General features: G+C 39.5%; 1 protein-coding gene across 1 annotated transcript in view; it reads left to right on the forward strand.

Annotated features, from left to right (window-relative positions):
* The window catches only part of LOC133614904 (short transient receptor potential channel 4-like), a 36,879-nt gene extending 23,270 nt beyond the window's left edge, over positions 1–13,609 (forward strand). The window contains exons 4-11 of the mRNA XM_061973267.1: positions 9,482–9,818; positions 9,900–10,039; positions 10,131–10,444; positions 10,526–10,721; positions 10,804–10,998; positions 12,839–12,880; positions 12,953–13,042; positions 13,103–13,609. Of these exons, the coding sequence (XP_061829251.1) occupies positions 9,482–9,818; positions 9,900–10,039; positions 10,131–10,444; positions 10,526–10,721; positions 10,804–10,998; positions 12,839–12,880; positions 12,953–13,042; positions 13,103–13,609 (1,821 nt within the window). The remainder of the gene's footprint in view (positions 1–9,481; positions 9,819–9,899; positions 10,040–10,130; positions 10,445–10,525; positions 10,722–10,803; positions 10,999–12,838; positions 12,881–12,952; positions 13,043–13,102) is intronic.
* Positions 13,610–15,584: the final 1,975 nt, after the last annotated feature.

Below are 15,584 nucleotides of genomic sequence, written 5' to 3' on the forward strand. Positions count from 1 at the left end.
AGATCCCGAGCCCGGGATTGAACCCTGAGTAGTCTTGGGTTCAATCCCGGGCTCGGGATCTTTCTGTGTGGAGTTTGCATGTTCTCCCCGTGACTGCGTGGGTTCCCTCCGGGTACTCCGGCTTCCTCCCACTTCCAAAGACATGCACCTGGGGATAAGTTGATTGGCAACACTAAATTGGCCCTAGTGTGTGGATGTGAGTGTGAATGTTGCCTGTCTATCTGTGTTGGCCCTGCGATGAGGTGGCGACTTGTCCAGGGTGTACCCCGCCTTCCGCCCGATTGTAGCTGAGATAGGCTCCAGCGCCCCCGCGACCCCAAAGGGAATAAGCGGTAGAAAATGGATGGATGGATGAAAATACAGCTTTGTTGCTTTAGTCATAATTTTTGCACTTAAGAAACTTCGCTATGACTTTAGCTCTTTTGAAATAGTCATTACTGCCATAAGTGGTGTAAAAGTGTATTACAACTAGGGATGTCCGATAATGGCTTTTGGCCGATATCCGATATTCCGATATTGTCCAACTCTTTAATTACCGATACCGATAGCAACCGATACCGATATCAACCGATATATACAGTCGTGGAAGTAACACATTATTATGCCTAATTTGGACAACCAGGTATGGTGAAGATAAGGTACTTTAAAAAATTAAAAAAAATAAAATAAGATAAATAAATTAAAAACATTTTCTTGAATAAAAAAGAAAGTAAAACAATATAAAAACAGTTACATAGAAACTAGTAATTAATGAAAATGAGTAAAATTAACTGTTAAAGGTTAGTACTATTAGTGGACCAGCAGCACGCACAATCATGTGTGCTTACGGACTGTATCCCTTGCAGACTGTATTGATATATATTGATATATAATGTAGGAACCAGAATATTAATAACACAAAGAAACAACCCTTTTGTGTGAATGAGTGTAAACGGGGGAGGGTTTTTTTTTTTGGGTTGGTGCACTAATTGTAAGAGTATCTTGTGTTTTTTATGTTGATTTAATTTAAAAAAACAACAAAAAAACGATACCGATAATAAAAAAAACGATACTGATAATTTCCGATATTAAATTTTAACGCATTTATCGGCCGATAATATCGGCAGGCCGATAATATCGTAAATCTCTAATTACAACTGAGTACCGCTGCTGAGAAACAGATATTTTTGGCGGCCCAACAATGGGGCCTGGCCCTATGGTTAAGGAACACTGCTATAAAAAAAAACAACTTGTATATCCACTTTACGAAGATGCAAGTCAAAGTCAGGTGAATAAATGTGGCATTAGCCTCAATTAGCCATTATTCTCGCTACGTTTTTATGAGCAAAATGCTGTAAAACATTAGCTATTGCTCCTGAAAGGGACAGAAACATAAAAGTGATGCACTGAAGAACAACAATGTGGCCTTGAGGAGAAGAACGGCGTCAAGATGAGCCACAAATGGGCCTTAATGGGCTGAGGTGTCCTGAGGGACATGTAATTGCCAGGCGGGTTCTGAATGTCATGCATTACACCCGCCAACCCAGTCCCCATGGCGATTGGATAATTGGGGGTAATGACAAATAAGTGATGAAACTCATAATATTTTAATGACTCGGAGAACATTATATTATTTACAAGAATCGTTTTTTGTTTTTTTTTGGATTGGCCTAATAAAGAACCATTTGTAGTTAATAAAATATGTTGTTCATGGTTTATATATGGACAAAAATGCTCATGCTTGGCAATTACACCCGCAGAAAGTGATACAATTGAACCCAGGTATGTAGTAATTAGAGCTGGGCAATATAGAAAACTGTATCACGATATAAGTGTTTTATATTGGTTGATGTTGACAATTATTTATATTTTTAATGACTTGTCAACACATCCATAAAAAAAAACAACACTAAAATCACATTGAACACTTACCAATAACCTCTTAAAATGACGGTGCTAAAATAAGGAATATGTAAGAAACGCCCAACACAGTGTTACAAAATAGTGCTAAGTGTGAAAATGGAAACACTGAGAAACCTGAGAGGAACTATTTTTTGCAGGTTCAGTGCCAGGAAAATGTTGTGATGCTAAAGAATATCCATCGTAGTATCAACTAGATACTAGGGCTGTGAATCTTTGGGTGTCCCACGACTCGATTCAATATCGATTCTTGGGGTCACGATTCGATTCAAAATCGATTTATTTTCAATTCAACACGATTCTTGATTCAAAACCGATTTTTTTCCCGATTCAAAAAGATTCTCTATTCATTCAATACATAGGATTTCAGCAGGATCTACCCCAGTCTGCTGACATGCAAGCAGAGTAGTAGATTTTTGTAAAAAGCTTTTATAATTGTAAAGGACAATGTTTTATCAACTGATTGCAATAATGTAAAATTGTTTTAACTATTAAATGAACCAAAAATATGACTTATTTTATCTTTGTGAGAATATTGGACACAGATTGGACACAGTTTGCTGTCAAGCTTATGAGATGCGATGCAAGTGTAAGCCACTGTGACACTATTGTTCTTTTATTTTTATTTTTTTTATAAATGTCTAATGATAATGTCAATGAGGGATTTTTAATCACTGCTATGTTGAAATCGTAACTAATGTTGATACTGTTGTTGATAATATTCATTTTTGTTTCACTACTTTTGGTTTGTTCTGTGTCGTGTTTGTGTCTCCTCTCAATTGCTCTGTTTATTGCAGTTCAGAGTGTTGCTGGGTCGGGTTTGGTTTTGGAATTGGATTGCATTGTTATGGAATTGCTGTGTATTGTTTTGTTGAATTGATTTTTCGGACTCTAAGTCGCAGTTTTTTTCATAGTTTGGCCGGGCTCCAGTGAGACTTATATATGTTTTTTTGCTTTTTTTATTATGCATTTTCGGCAGGTGCGACTTATACTCCGGTGCGACTTATACTCCGAAAAATACAATAATTTAAAAAAATTTAAAAAAATTCAAAGAAAAACGATTTTTAAAAAATGAGAATTGATTCTGAATCGCACAACGTGAGAATTGCGATTCGAATTCGAATCGATTTTTTCCCACACCCCTACTAGATACGCACCTGTACCGTATTTTTCGGACTTTAAGTCGCAGTTTTTTTCATAGTTTGGCCGGGCTCCAGTGCGACTTATATATGTTTTTTTCCTTTTTTATTATGCATTTTCGGCAGGTGCGAGTTATACTCCGGTGCGACTTATACTCCGAAAAATACGGTAATTTAAAAAAAAAAATTTAAAATGAAAAGAAAATAGATTTTTTTTTAAATGAGAATCGATTCTGAATCGCACAACGTGAGAATCGCGATTCGAATTCGAATCGATTTTTTCCCACACCCCTACTATATACGCACCTGTATCTTATTTTTCGTACTCTAAGTCGCAGTTTTTTTTCATAATTTGGCCGGGCTCCAGTGCGACTTATATATGTTTTTTTCCTTTTTTATTATGCATTTTCGGCAGGTGCGACTTATACTCCGGTGCGACTTATACTCCGAAAAATACGGTAATTTAAAACAATTAAAAAAAATTCAAAGAAAATCAATTCTTTTAAAATGAGAATCGATTCTGAATCGCACAACGTGCGGATCGCGATTCGAATTCGAATCGATTTTTTCCCACACCCCACTAGATACGCTCCTGTACTTGGTATCATTATAGTGGATGTTAGATGTACATCCACCAATGGTGTTTGTTATATTGTAGCGACCTGGAAGAGTTGGTGCTGCAGGGAATTTGTTCTGTAGTGTTTATGTTGTGTTGCGGTGCAAATATTCTCCCAAAATGTGTTTGTCGTTGTTCTTTAGTGTGGTTTCACTATATGACACAGGTTTATGACAGTGTTGGCGTTGTTCATACGGCCACCCTTAGTGTGACATGTATGGCTGTTGACTAAGTATGAACTTTATTCACTCGTGTGTAGATAGATAGATGGATAGATGGAGGGATGGATAGATGGAGGGATAGATAGATAGATAGATAGATAGATAGATAGATAGATAGATAGATGGATAGATAGTACTTTATTGATTCCTTCAGGAGAGTTCCAGTGTGTTCAAAGTCAAGATTATCGTCTTGAAAAAACTGCTTTACAGGTGACTTTCCTTGTTTAATAAACAATATGTATCTAAAAGTTTATTTGTATCCCAATTTAAAAGGCATGTTACATGTTAATGTGCGGTTATTGGTTTTTTTTTAGGGGTGGGGGCAACTCCGGCAAGGGCCGATTTCAATTCATTTCAATGCACGATGCATGTTAAGGTACGAGCTGCATCACAGAAGAAATCATAAGAAATCATGTAAATCCCATTAATCCATTCCAACTTCATATCCCGAAGTACCTGTTGTACTCGGGGTGAAATAGTATGCCGCGTAAAAGAACAAAACAAGGCGACTCTTGATAGGAAAAGCAGACAAAAAATTGGGTACAATTCATCAAAAAAAAAGTAAGCTAACAGCAAACCAGTACATTAAAAGTTTCCTGTTCGTACTACGGATGATGTTTAGTGCAGTACTAATGATAACCACATACTTTTTACAGGTTGCTAGTGTGGTTCTCTGGGACGTGGCAGGTGGTTACAGACCATTACAAGCACTTAGTGGTGATCCACATCATTGTATGTTTCCATTTTTCATTCTCACATCCTGCTATCAAGAATTACTTTTAAACAAATGCTGCAAAGAACAGATATAAATCCTAATCCAAAAAAATCCTACGCTTGGCGTCACAGACTGTACAGTGTACAGTGTTCCGCAACATGCAATTTGGCTGCTCCCGACGTCTGATAGGAAGCATGGCGTGGAAAGAAGACCTCATGGTCCACCCCATTATGTGGATCCACTTAGCTCTAACGAGGTTATGTTGAATTGAACTCCCGTCAGCACCAAACTATGTCTTGAAGATGCTTTTATGAAATGTCAGAAAGCAGGGGATGAAAAACCGCATTTTAAGAAATAAAAGAGACGACGAACAGTTGCGCATGTTTATGGTGTGGTTCATTTTTATCCGCACATGCTTAACAAGTTACAAACGTACATTAAGTAAACCACGTTTACACTTGCCCAATTCAACACAACCAAAACTGAATTTAATCCTTCCCCTTCTCTATGTTTTAGGAATTTTAGTAATAATCCATTCCAAAAGGTCTGCCAAACACTGAATAGTATACAAACTGAAGCAATTTTCCCATAAGAAATCATGTAAATCCCATTAATCCATTCCTAAAAACATACTTGCCAACCTTGAGACCTCCGATTTCGGGAGGTAGGGGGAGGGTGTGGGGGTGGGCGTGGTCGGGGTGGGACGGGGGCGTGGCTAAAAGGGGAGGAGTATATTCACAGCTAGAATTCACCAAGTCAAGTATTTCATATATATATATATATATATATATATATATATATATATATATATATATATATATTTATTTTTTTATTTTTTTATTATATATATATATATATATATATATATATATATATATATATATAAAATAAATACTTGAATTTCAGTGTTCATTTATTTACACATATACACACACATAACACTCATCTACTCATTGTTGAGTTAAGGGTTGAATTGTCCATCCTTGTTCTATTCTCTGTCACTATTTTTCTAACCATGCTGAACACCCTCTCTGATGATGCATTGATGTGTGGCACGCACAAAAGTGCTTTCATCAAATGCACTAGATGGCAGTATTGTCCTGTTTAAGAGTGTCACAACATTGCTGTTTACGCAGACGAACTGCTTTACGGTATACAAAAAAGTGACTGCTGTTGTTGTGTGTTGTTGCCACGCTGGGAGGACGTTAATGAAACTGCCTAACAATAAACCCACATAAGAAACCAAGAACTCGCCCTCCATCATTCTATAGTTATAACGTGATTGGGCAGGTACGCTTTTTTATATTGTGGAGGACCTGAGTCTGCCTGAATTTCGGGAGATTTTCGGGAGAAAATTTGTCCCGGGAGGTTTTCGGGAGAGGCGCTGAATTTCGGGAGTCTCCCGGAAAATCCGGGAGGGTTGGCAAGTATGCCTAAAAATAAATAACACAAAGCACTTTTTTTAAGGATGTCCCGATCAACATTTTTGGCCTCCTATCCCGATCCATTTTCCTTGCCTCAGAGCTGATCTGATTTTGAGTCCTGATTCCATACTGTATACAGTGTATCTTAACCATAGGGGACCATTGTTGGGCCCCCTAGAATGCCTCCATAAATATCTGTGTCTCAGCTGTGGTCCGTATGGGCCGCAGCGGTACTCAATTGTAATACACATTCCCACCACTTGTGGCAGTAATGACAATATCAAACAAACAGAAGAAGTCAGGAGATAGTCAGAGAAGTTTCTTAAGCGCAAAAATTATGAATAAAGTGGTAAAGCTGTATTATTATTCACACTTTCATTTTATTGACAGTTTAGTTCAGAAACATATTCAGTATTAATTGTGTTTATTTTAACACAACATGATTATATGTAAAACAATGTTTGGCAGTTATTTATGAGTCCTTTCTTATACAGTACATTTGGTTAGTACTAGGGATGTCCGATAATGGCTTTTTGCCGATATCCGATATTGTCCAACTCTTTAATTACCGATACCGATATCAACCAATATATACAGTCGTGGAATTAACACATTATTATGCCTAATTTGGACAACCAGGTATGGTGAAGATAAGGTCCTTTTTTTAAAAATTCATAAAATAAAATAAGATAAATAAATTAAAAACATTTTCTTGAATAAAAAAAGAAAGTAAAAAAATATAAAAACAGTTACATAGAAACTAGTATTTAATGAAAATGAGTAAAATTAACTGTTAAAGGTTAGTACTATTAGTAGACCAGCAGCATGCACAATCATGTGTGCTTACGGACTGTATCCCTTGCAGACTGTATTGATATATATTGATATATAATGTAGGAACCAGAATATTAATAACAGAAAGAAACAACCCTTTTGTGTGAAAATGGGGGAGGGAGGTTTTTTGGGTTGGTGCACTAATTGTAAGTGTATCTTGTGTTTTTTATGTTGATTTAATACAAATTAAAAAAATTTAAAAAAAACGATACCGATAAAAAAAAAAACGATACCGATAATTTCCGATACTACATTTTAAAGCATTTATCGGCCGATATTATCAGACATCTCGAGTTAGTACTTATTTTTCTGATCAACCTGACCTTAGCCTCAGGTTTTTGTGTTAAAAAAATAATATTTTTTGTGATTAACACATGGTTTCATATCATTTGACAAGGTTGTAAACTGTAAGTAGGTTGGAAATAATTATTGAATATGAATATAATCAAGAATAAGGTTACTAATTCAGTGTTAATATTTAGGTGGACTTTGGGCCCCTTGGTAGTGGAAAAGTTGTGCCGTGAGGTCAAAAAGGTTAAGAACCCTCGCTTTAATAGGTTCTAGAATATTATAGAAATATTAAAGAAATTATAGGTTTGGAATTGGGAGTTAAATCACCAAAATGATTCCCGAGCACGGCCACCGCTGCTGCTTAATGCTCCCCTCACCTCCCAGGGGGTGGAACAAGGGGATGGGTCAAATGTAGAGGGTAATTTCACCACACCTAGTGTGTGTGTGTGACTATCAGTGGTACTTTAAGTTTAACTTTAGAACTGACAATATGTTATACCAAGTAATGAACAAAAGGTGAGTGCCCCTAAGAAAAGGCATTGAAGCTTAGGGAAGGCTATGCAGAACGAAACTAAAACTGAACTGGCTACAAAGTAAACAAAAACAGAATGCTGGACGACAGCAAAGACTTACTGTGGCGCAAAGTACATCCGAACATGACATGACAATCAACAATGTCCCCACAAAGAAGGATAAAAACAACTGAATTATTCTTGATTGCTAAAACAAAGTAGATGCGGGAAATATCGCTCAAAGGAAGACGTGAAACTGCTACAGGAAAATACCAAAAAAAGAGAAAAAGCCACGAAAATAGGAGCGCAAGACAAGAACTAAAACACTACACACAGGAAAACAACATCTTTGGCCTGATGGCGGGTTATTTGGCAGTCGCACATCATAAAACAAATGACACGCAATGTTTGGTCATGCGATAAGACTTAGACTTCCTTTATTGTCATTCAAATTTGAACTTTACAGTACAGATAAGAACGACATTTTGTTGCATTAGCTCGTTGTAGTGCAGGATAAAAGAGCAATAAGGTGCAGATATAAATAAATAGATTACTGTCCAGATAAATGTATTGCACTTTTGCATATGCATCCACGTTTATGGATGTATGTTATATTGTCTTTATAATCCAGCGAGTTAATCCGTTTTTAGGGGGGGAATTGAGGGGATTATTATGATGCGTTCAAGACCCTTATGGCCTGAGGGAAGAAGCTGTTACAAAACCTGGAGGTTCTGCTACGCAGGCTAAGGAACCTCTTTCTAGAGTCCAGCAGTGAGAACAGTCCTTGGTGGGGGTGGGAGGAGTCCCTACAGATTTTCTGAGCCCTGGTCAGGCAGCGGCTTTTTGCGATTTCCCGGATAGGAGGAAGTGGAGTCCTGATGATCTTTTTTGCCGTCCTCACTAGAGATGTCGGATAATGGCTTTTTTGCCGATATTGTCCAACTCTTGATTACCGATTCCGATATCAACCGATACCGATATATACAGTCGTGGAATTAACACATTATTATGCCTAATTTTGTTGTGATGCCCCGCTGGATGCATTAAACAATGTAACAAGGTTTTCCAAAATAAATCAACTCAAGTTATGGAAAAAAAATGCCAACATGGCACTGCCATATTTATTATTGAAGTCACAAAGTGCATTCTTTTTTTTAACATGCCTCAAAACAGCAGCTTGGAATTTGGGACATGCTCTCTCTGAGAGAGCATGAGGAGGTTGAGGTGGGCGGGGTTTGGGTTTAGGGGATAGCGGGGGTCTATATTGTAGCGTCCCGGAAGAGTTAGTGCTGCAAGGGGTTCCGAGTATTTGTTCTGTTGTGTTACGGTGCGGAAGGTTCTCCCAAAATGTGTTTTTCATTCTTGTTTGGTGTGGGTTCACAGTGTGGCGCATATTTGTAACAGTGTTAAAGCTGTTTATACGGCCACCCTCAGTGTGACCTGTATGCCTTGCATTCACTTGTGTGTGTGAAAAGCCGTAGATATTATGTGACTGGGCCGGCACGCAAAGGCAGTGCCTTTAAGGTTTATTGGCGCTCAGTGCTTCTCCCTACGTCCGTGTACACAGCGACGTTAAAAAAGTCATACATTTTACTTTTTAAAACAGATACCGCTAATTTACGATATTACATTTTAAAGCATTTATCGGCCGATAATATCGGCAGTCCAGTATTATCGGACATCCCTAGTCCTCACTACTCTCTGCAGAGACTTCCAGATAACCGATATGATAAACAAAAACTAGGTCAAAATGATCATCATGGAGAAAGTCAGTCTTCGCATACAGAACCATTACACTTCCAGTTATCTATTTTCTAATCTTGGTTTTAGTTTGTCGCCCAGCCCAACTGTCAGCAGCTGCTGGCCTCCCGGTGGTATGACGAGTTCCCGGGCTGGAGGAGGCGTCACTGGGCAATGAAGCTCATCACGTGCATCCTCATCGGGCTCCTCTTCCCGTTGCTCTCCATCTTCTACATGGTCTCTCCCAAGAGCCGCTACGGCCTATTGATCCGCAAGCCCTTCATCAAGTTCATCTGTCACACCGCTTCCTACTTGACGTTCCTCTTGCTGCTCCTCTTGGCATCGCAGCACACTGCCGCCTCAGAACACGACTTTCAGGGTCCGGCGCCCACCTGGGTGGAGTGGATGATCCTGCCCTGGGTACTTGGTAAACAAAATAGTCTAAGCTGTTCACCTTTTGGTTTCTTCATGGCAGCGATAGAAACATGTTTCTGCTCGTGTCTTCAAGGATTCATATGGACGGAGATCAAGCAGATGTGGGATAGCGGCTTCCAAGACTACATCGATGACTGGTGGAACATAATGGACTTCATCATGAACTCATTGTATCTTGCAACCATTTCCCTGAAGATAGTCGCCTATGCAAAGGTAGGGAGGACTACAAGACTGTGTTTGATCACAGTGTGTATGAGCATCTAACTACAAGTATCATTGATGATAGCCTGGATTTATCTTCCAGTATAGCGGGCAAAAACCCCGAGGCAGCTGGCATATGTTGCACCCGACCTTAATAGCCGAAGCGCTGTTCGCCATCGCCAACATCTTCAGCTCCCTGCGCCTCATTTGCCTTTTCACCGCCAACTCCCACCTGGGCCCCCTGCAGATCTCGCTTGGCCGCATGCTTCTTGACATCCTCAAGTTCCTCTTCATCTACTGCCTCGTACTGCTTGCTTTCGCCAATGGCCTCAACCAACTCTACTTTTACTACAAAACAGACGAAGGTAGAGACTGCTGGGGTATCCGCTGTAGTAGGCAAAACAACGCTTTCTCAACGTACGGTACAAGTGCATTACGCAAATAAACACCCTTGTTTATCAGCGGGTCATATTAGATGAACGTTTACTTATTTTCCAGGTTATTTGATACACTGCAGTCGTTGTTTTGGTCTATCTTTGGCCTGATTTCCCTCTACGTGACACGAGTGAAGCCGGACCATAGGTTCACAGAGTTTGTCGGAACCACCATGTTCGGCGCGTACAACATAATCTCTTTGGTAGTGCTGCTCAACATGCTCATTGCAATGATGAACAACTCCTACCAGCACATTGCAGTGAGTATAGCTGGTCTATTGTATAACCACATCTGTTTGTCTCTGTGGGTTTTTTACATTTCTGCTGTTGTTTTCTTTCAAGGATCACGCAGATATCGAGTGGAAATTTGCCAGAACTAAATTATGGATGAGCTACTTTGAAGAGGGAGGGACTTTGCCATCGCCGTTCAATATAATACCAAGTCCTAAATCCTTTTATTACCTGACAGAGTGGATAAAAGCACGATTATTCAGAAGGCCAAGCCTAAAAAGACTTGAAACCTTCGAAAGTTTAGGGGTAAGTTACTTTGTTTCATTTTCATAGAGTTGTTCTGACTCTTAGGGTGTATTAGCAGTGAGGTATCTATATTTGTCATGTTTGGTTCAGTTAGAAGAAACCATGGTTTCAATGGCATTTCCATTTTTGTACACCTAACTTTTCAAATAATTCAGTTGGCAGTTGTGCCAGTTTTTGTCTACAGTCTCGGGTATTGGACAGCCAAACATTTGTATCTTTGTGAAAGCTAACCACAACAAAGTGTCTGCCAAGTACCTTTTGTTAATGTTTTGGTCCGGATCACAGTACCAAACTACAAGTGTGAACAAAGTCTCAAAGTTTTCAAAAGGTCGTATCCTTTCTGATTCCAAAAGTTTATCGCTACATTAGAGAAGTCTATTTCTTGGGATGTTTGAGGTCAAGCACTGAGACCAAATCCATTATTATTAAAGGCGAACATTATCACCAGACCTATGTAAGTGTCAATATATACCTTGATGTTGCAGAAAAAAGACCATATATTTTTTTAACCGATTTCCGAACTCTAAATGGGTGAATTTTGGCGAATTAAACGCCTTTCTATCATTCGCTCTCGGAGCGACGGGAAGCAATTCGCCATTTTCTCACTTTTGTCGGTGTGTTGTCGGAGGGTGTAACAACACGAACAGGGACGGATTCAAGTTGCACCATTGGCCCAAAGATGCGAAAGTGGCAAGAAATTGGACGAAATTTGTTCAAAATACGAGGCTGTGGGGAAAGCCGACGAAATGGTCAGTCGTTTGTTCCGCACACTTTACCGACGAAAGCTATGCTACGACAGAGATGGCAAGAATGTGTGGATATCCTGCGACACTCAAAGCAGATGCTGACATCAACTCCAAAACTGGACAGATCAGCTTTCAGGAAAAGAGAGCGGATGAGGGTATGTCTACAGAATATATTAATTGATGAAAACTTTATTCATTACTCGCGGTTTTACGTAAATTATTATACATAAACTGTGTTTACCAATAATTTAGCTTAAAAACATTTCTTTTTTTCAATCATTCGAGTACATTCGGGTAGTCTTGTGTAATGCAGTATTTTGTGTCTATTTAGGTATGGTTAACCTGAGTGCTGAAATCGTGGAAAAATATATGTTCTTAGCGCGCCTGAAATGGGCTGTCTGCACTCTCAAAGTGCATGTTGTTGCCAAATGTATTTCATATGCTGTAAACCTAGTTCATAGTTGTTAGTTTCCTTTAATGCCAAACAAACACATACCAATCGTTGGTTAGAAGGCAATCGCCGAATTCGTCCTCGCTTTCTCCCCTGTTGCGTCGTTTTCGTCGGTTTTGCTTGCATACGGTTCAAACCGATATGGCTCAATAGCTTCAGTTTCTTCTTCAATTTCGTTTTCGCTACCTGCCTCCACACTACAACCATCCGTTTCAATACATGCGTAATCTGTTGAATCGCTTAAGCCGCTGAAATCCGAGTCTGAATCCGAGCTAATGTCGCTATACCTTGCTGTTCTATGCGCTATGTTTGTTTGTATTGGCATCACTATGTGACGTCACAGGAAAATGGACGGGTGTATATAACGATGGTTAAAATCAGGCACTTTGGAGCTTTTTTTAGGGATATTGCGTGATGGGTAAAACTTTGAAAAAAACTTCGAAAAATAAAATAAGCCACTGGGAACTGATTTTTAATGGTTTTAACCCTTCTGAAATTGTGATAGTGTTCCCCTTTAAAAACGTTTATTGCTATATCAGATAAGTCTAGTTCTTGGGAAGTTTGAGGTCAAGCACTACCAGTTACAAACTGATACTAGACACAAAGTACATCATTGATGGGCAATTTGTGTTATTAATTTCAGAGACGAGCAGCAGACAACGTCCGAATAAACCATCAGTATCAGGTTAGATGGCTCCATTGTTCACAGGAATGTATTTTACTAAAACATCAACATCAGTGGTGTGTATTTTTTCAGGGGGTTTTGAGAAACCTAGTAAAAAGATATGTAGCTGCGAAGATCAGAGACGCAAAGACGGAAGAAGGGTTGACTGAGGAGAACTTCAAGGTAGGGCAGTTTGTTCTTCGTAACCACAGCAATTGCTCATACTTGATTATTAATCAACAGGAGCTCAAGCAGGACATCTCCAGCTTCCGCTATGAGGTGCTGGGAATGATGAAGGGCAAATACCACAGCCAAGTCGCAAGCTCCCCCTTTGCTTACCAGGGAAACGCCTTCAAGTATTCCCCTAAATGTTTCACGGACGAGTCGCAAAACAGACTGGAGGTGTTTGACATGACCACCAGCAGGCCTGGCGGAGCTTCAAACGTCTGCAACAGTCCGACCGTTAGTTCCGTTGTCCCGACTGCGACTGTCAAAAGCCACAAGGAGCTGTTTGATGACGCCGGGATCCTGAAGAGACACGCAGGACAGTCCTCTCAGAACTGCGATGAAACTGATTTACTCTCAGAGAAGAGCTCAAAGAAGGGCTCAAAGAATGCGAAAGCTGGTGGACGATTGCAAGAGATTCAATGTCCGATAGTGACAGTGGAAGTCGCAGATGAAGCGGGGGACACTCATTCAGGCAGGCAGGGCACCAAGGAAAAAAATTACCTAAAACGATACACACATTAATCCAATACAATTAATAGATGCTGTTTATTATTCTTTGTGGTCATTTATTAAATAGAGAGACTGTTTTCATACCGTGGTCCAGTTAATTTACAGATTAATTTCAACCAGCATCTATCCAGTCTAGCTTATGTATAATTAGGTCAATGCATATTTCATGCATCCTCTCATGATTGACAAGGAATGCTGACTTACCAGCAGTAGTCAACAAGTATTTTATCCAAGTTTGCATGGTAAGAATTCCACAAGAAAATTGGACTGTTTTCGGGCAACACACTTATGTTTCAAAGAGGTTATGTGATTGATGAATTATACTTAATCGGTTCATTATTTACCCCAAGTAACCTCAAAAGATTTATTTTGTACACATTTTATATCATTACTCTTCGCACAACATCCCACTAAATTATGCTGACATGTCTTCTTTGCTTGTAGCTCATAAATAAATGTTTATGCAACTGGAACAAAGAGAATGCAGTTCCTCTAAAGTTTAATTACTGCTGTCCGTAAGGGTTATATTTATAAAAAATGTGCACAGACGAATGCGGCTTTGTTTCAATAGATTACAAGTGTCGTAGTGTATTGCTAAATGGTTACTTTACTAGTTTACCTTTTTTTATTGTCTGTGGGAATTGACCTGATTGAAATGATAAATGACTGATGTACAGTCGTGCTCAAAAGTTGACATACCTACCATACTTTTGACCCAGCAGATTTGGTCACATTTTCAGTAGACCCATAATTATATTCACATAGGACCAAACTTCATGACTTTTTTTGTGACTAACAAGTTTGTGCTCCAATCACAAAAAAAATAAGAGTTGTAGACATTATTGGAAACTTAAGACAGCCATGACATTATGTCCTTCACAAGTGTATGTAAACTTTTGACCACGACTGTACATTGATTGAACTGAGATATTCTTGATAATCTTTTTTTTAAAGGGGAACATTATCACAATTTCAGAATGGTTAAAACAATTAAAAATCAGTTCCCAGTGGCTTATTATATTTTTCGAAGTTTTTTTCAAAATTTTACCCATCACGCAATATCCCTAAAAAAAGCTTCGAAGTGCCCGATTTTAACCACCCGTCCATTTTCCTGTGACGTCACATAGTGAAGCCAACACAAACAAACATGGCGGAAAGAACAGCAAGATATAGCGACATTAGCTCGGATTCAGACTCGCATTTCAGCGGCTTAAGCGATTCAACAGATTACGCATGTATTGAAACGGATGGTTGTAGTGTGGAGGCAGGTAGCGAAAACGAAATTGAAGAAGAAACTGAAGCTATTGAGTCATATCGGTTTGAACCGTATGCAAGCGAAACCGACGAAAACGACACGACAGCCAGCGACACGGGAGAAAGCGAGGACGAATTCGGCGATCGCCTTCTAACCAACGATTGGTATGTGTTTGTTTGGCATTAAAGGAAACTAACAACTATGAACTAGGTTTACAGCATATGAAATACATTTGGCAACAACATGCACTTTGAGAGTGCAGACAGCCCAATTTTCATCAATTAATATACTCTGCAGACATACCCGCATCTGCGCTCTTTTCCTGAAAGCTGATCTGTCCAGTTTTGGAGTTGATGTCAGCAGGCCAGGGAAGCTAGGGTCGATAGGGGGTTTAGCTCGCTCGTCTGCGGGAACAAACTGCCGCCATTGCTTGCCGTGCAACCGAGGTCCTTTGTCCCTGAATTGCTCACACACTCCGGCAGATTCAATGGGGGTCTGGCGGCAGATTTCTTTGACTTTATCGTTGGAAATGCATCTGCTTTGAGTGTCGCAGGATATCCACACATTCTTGCCATCTCTGTCGTAGCATAGCTTTCGTCGGTAAAGTGTGCGGAACAAACGTCCAATTTCTTGCCACTTTCGCATCTTTGGGCCACTGGTGCAACTTGAATCCGTCCCTGTTCGTGTTGTTACACCCTCCGACAACACACCGACGAGGCATGATGTCTCCAA

This window comes from Nerophis lumbriciformis, linkage group LG17 (genome assembly GCF_033978685.3).
Source record: "Nerophis lumbriciformis linkage group LG17, RoL_Nlum_v2.1, whole genome shotgun sequence".
Taxonomy (NCBI): domain Eukaryota; kingdom Metazoa; phylum Chordata; class Actinopteri; order Syngnathiformes; family Syngnathidae; genus Nerophis; species Nerophis lumbriciformis.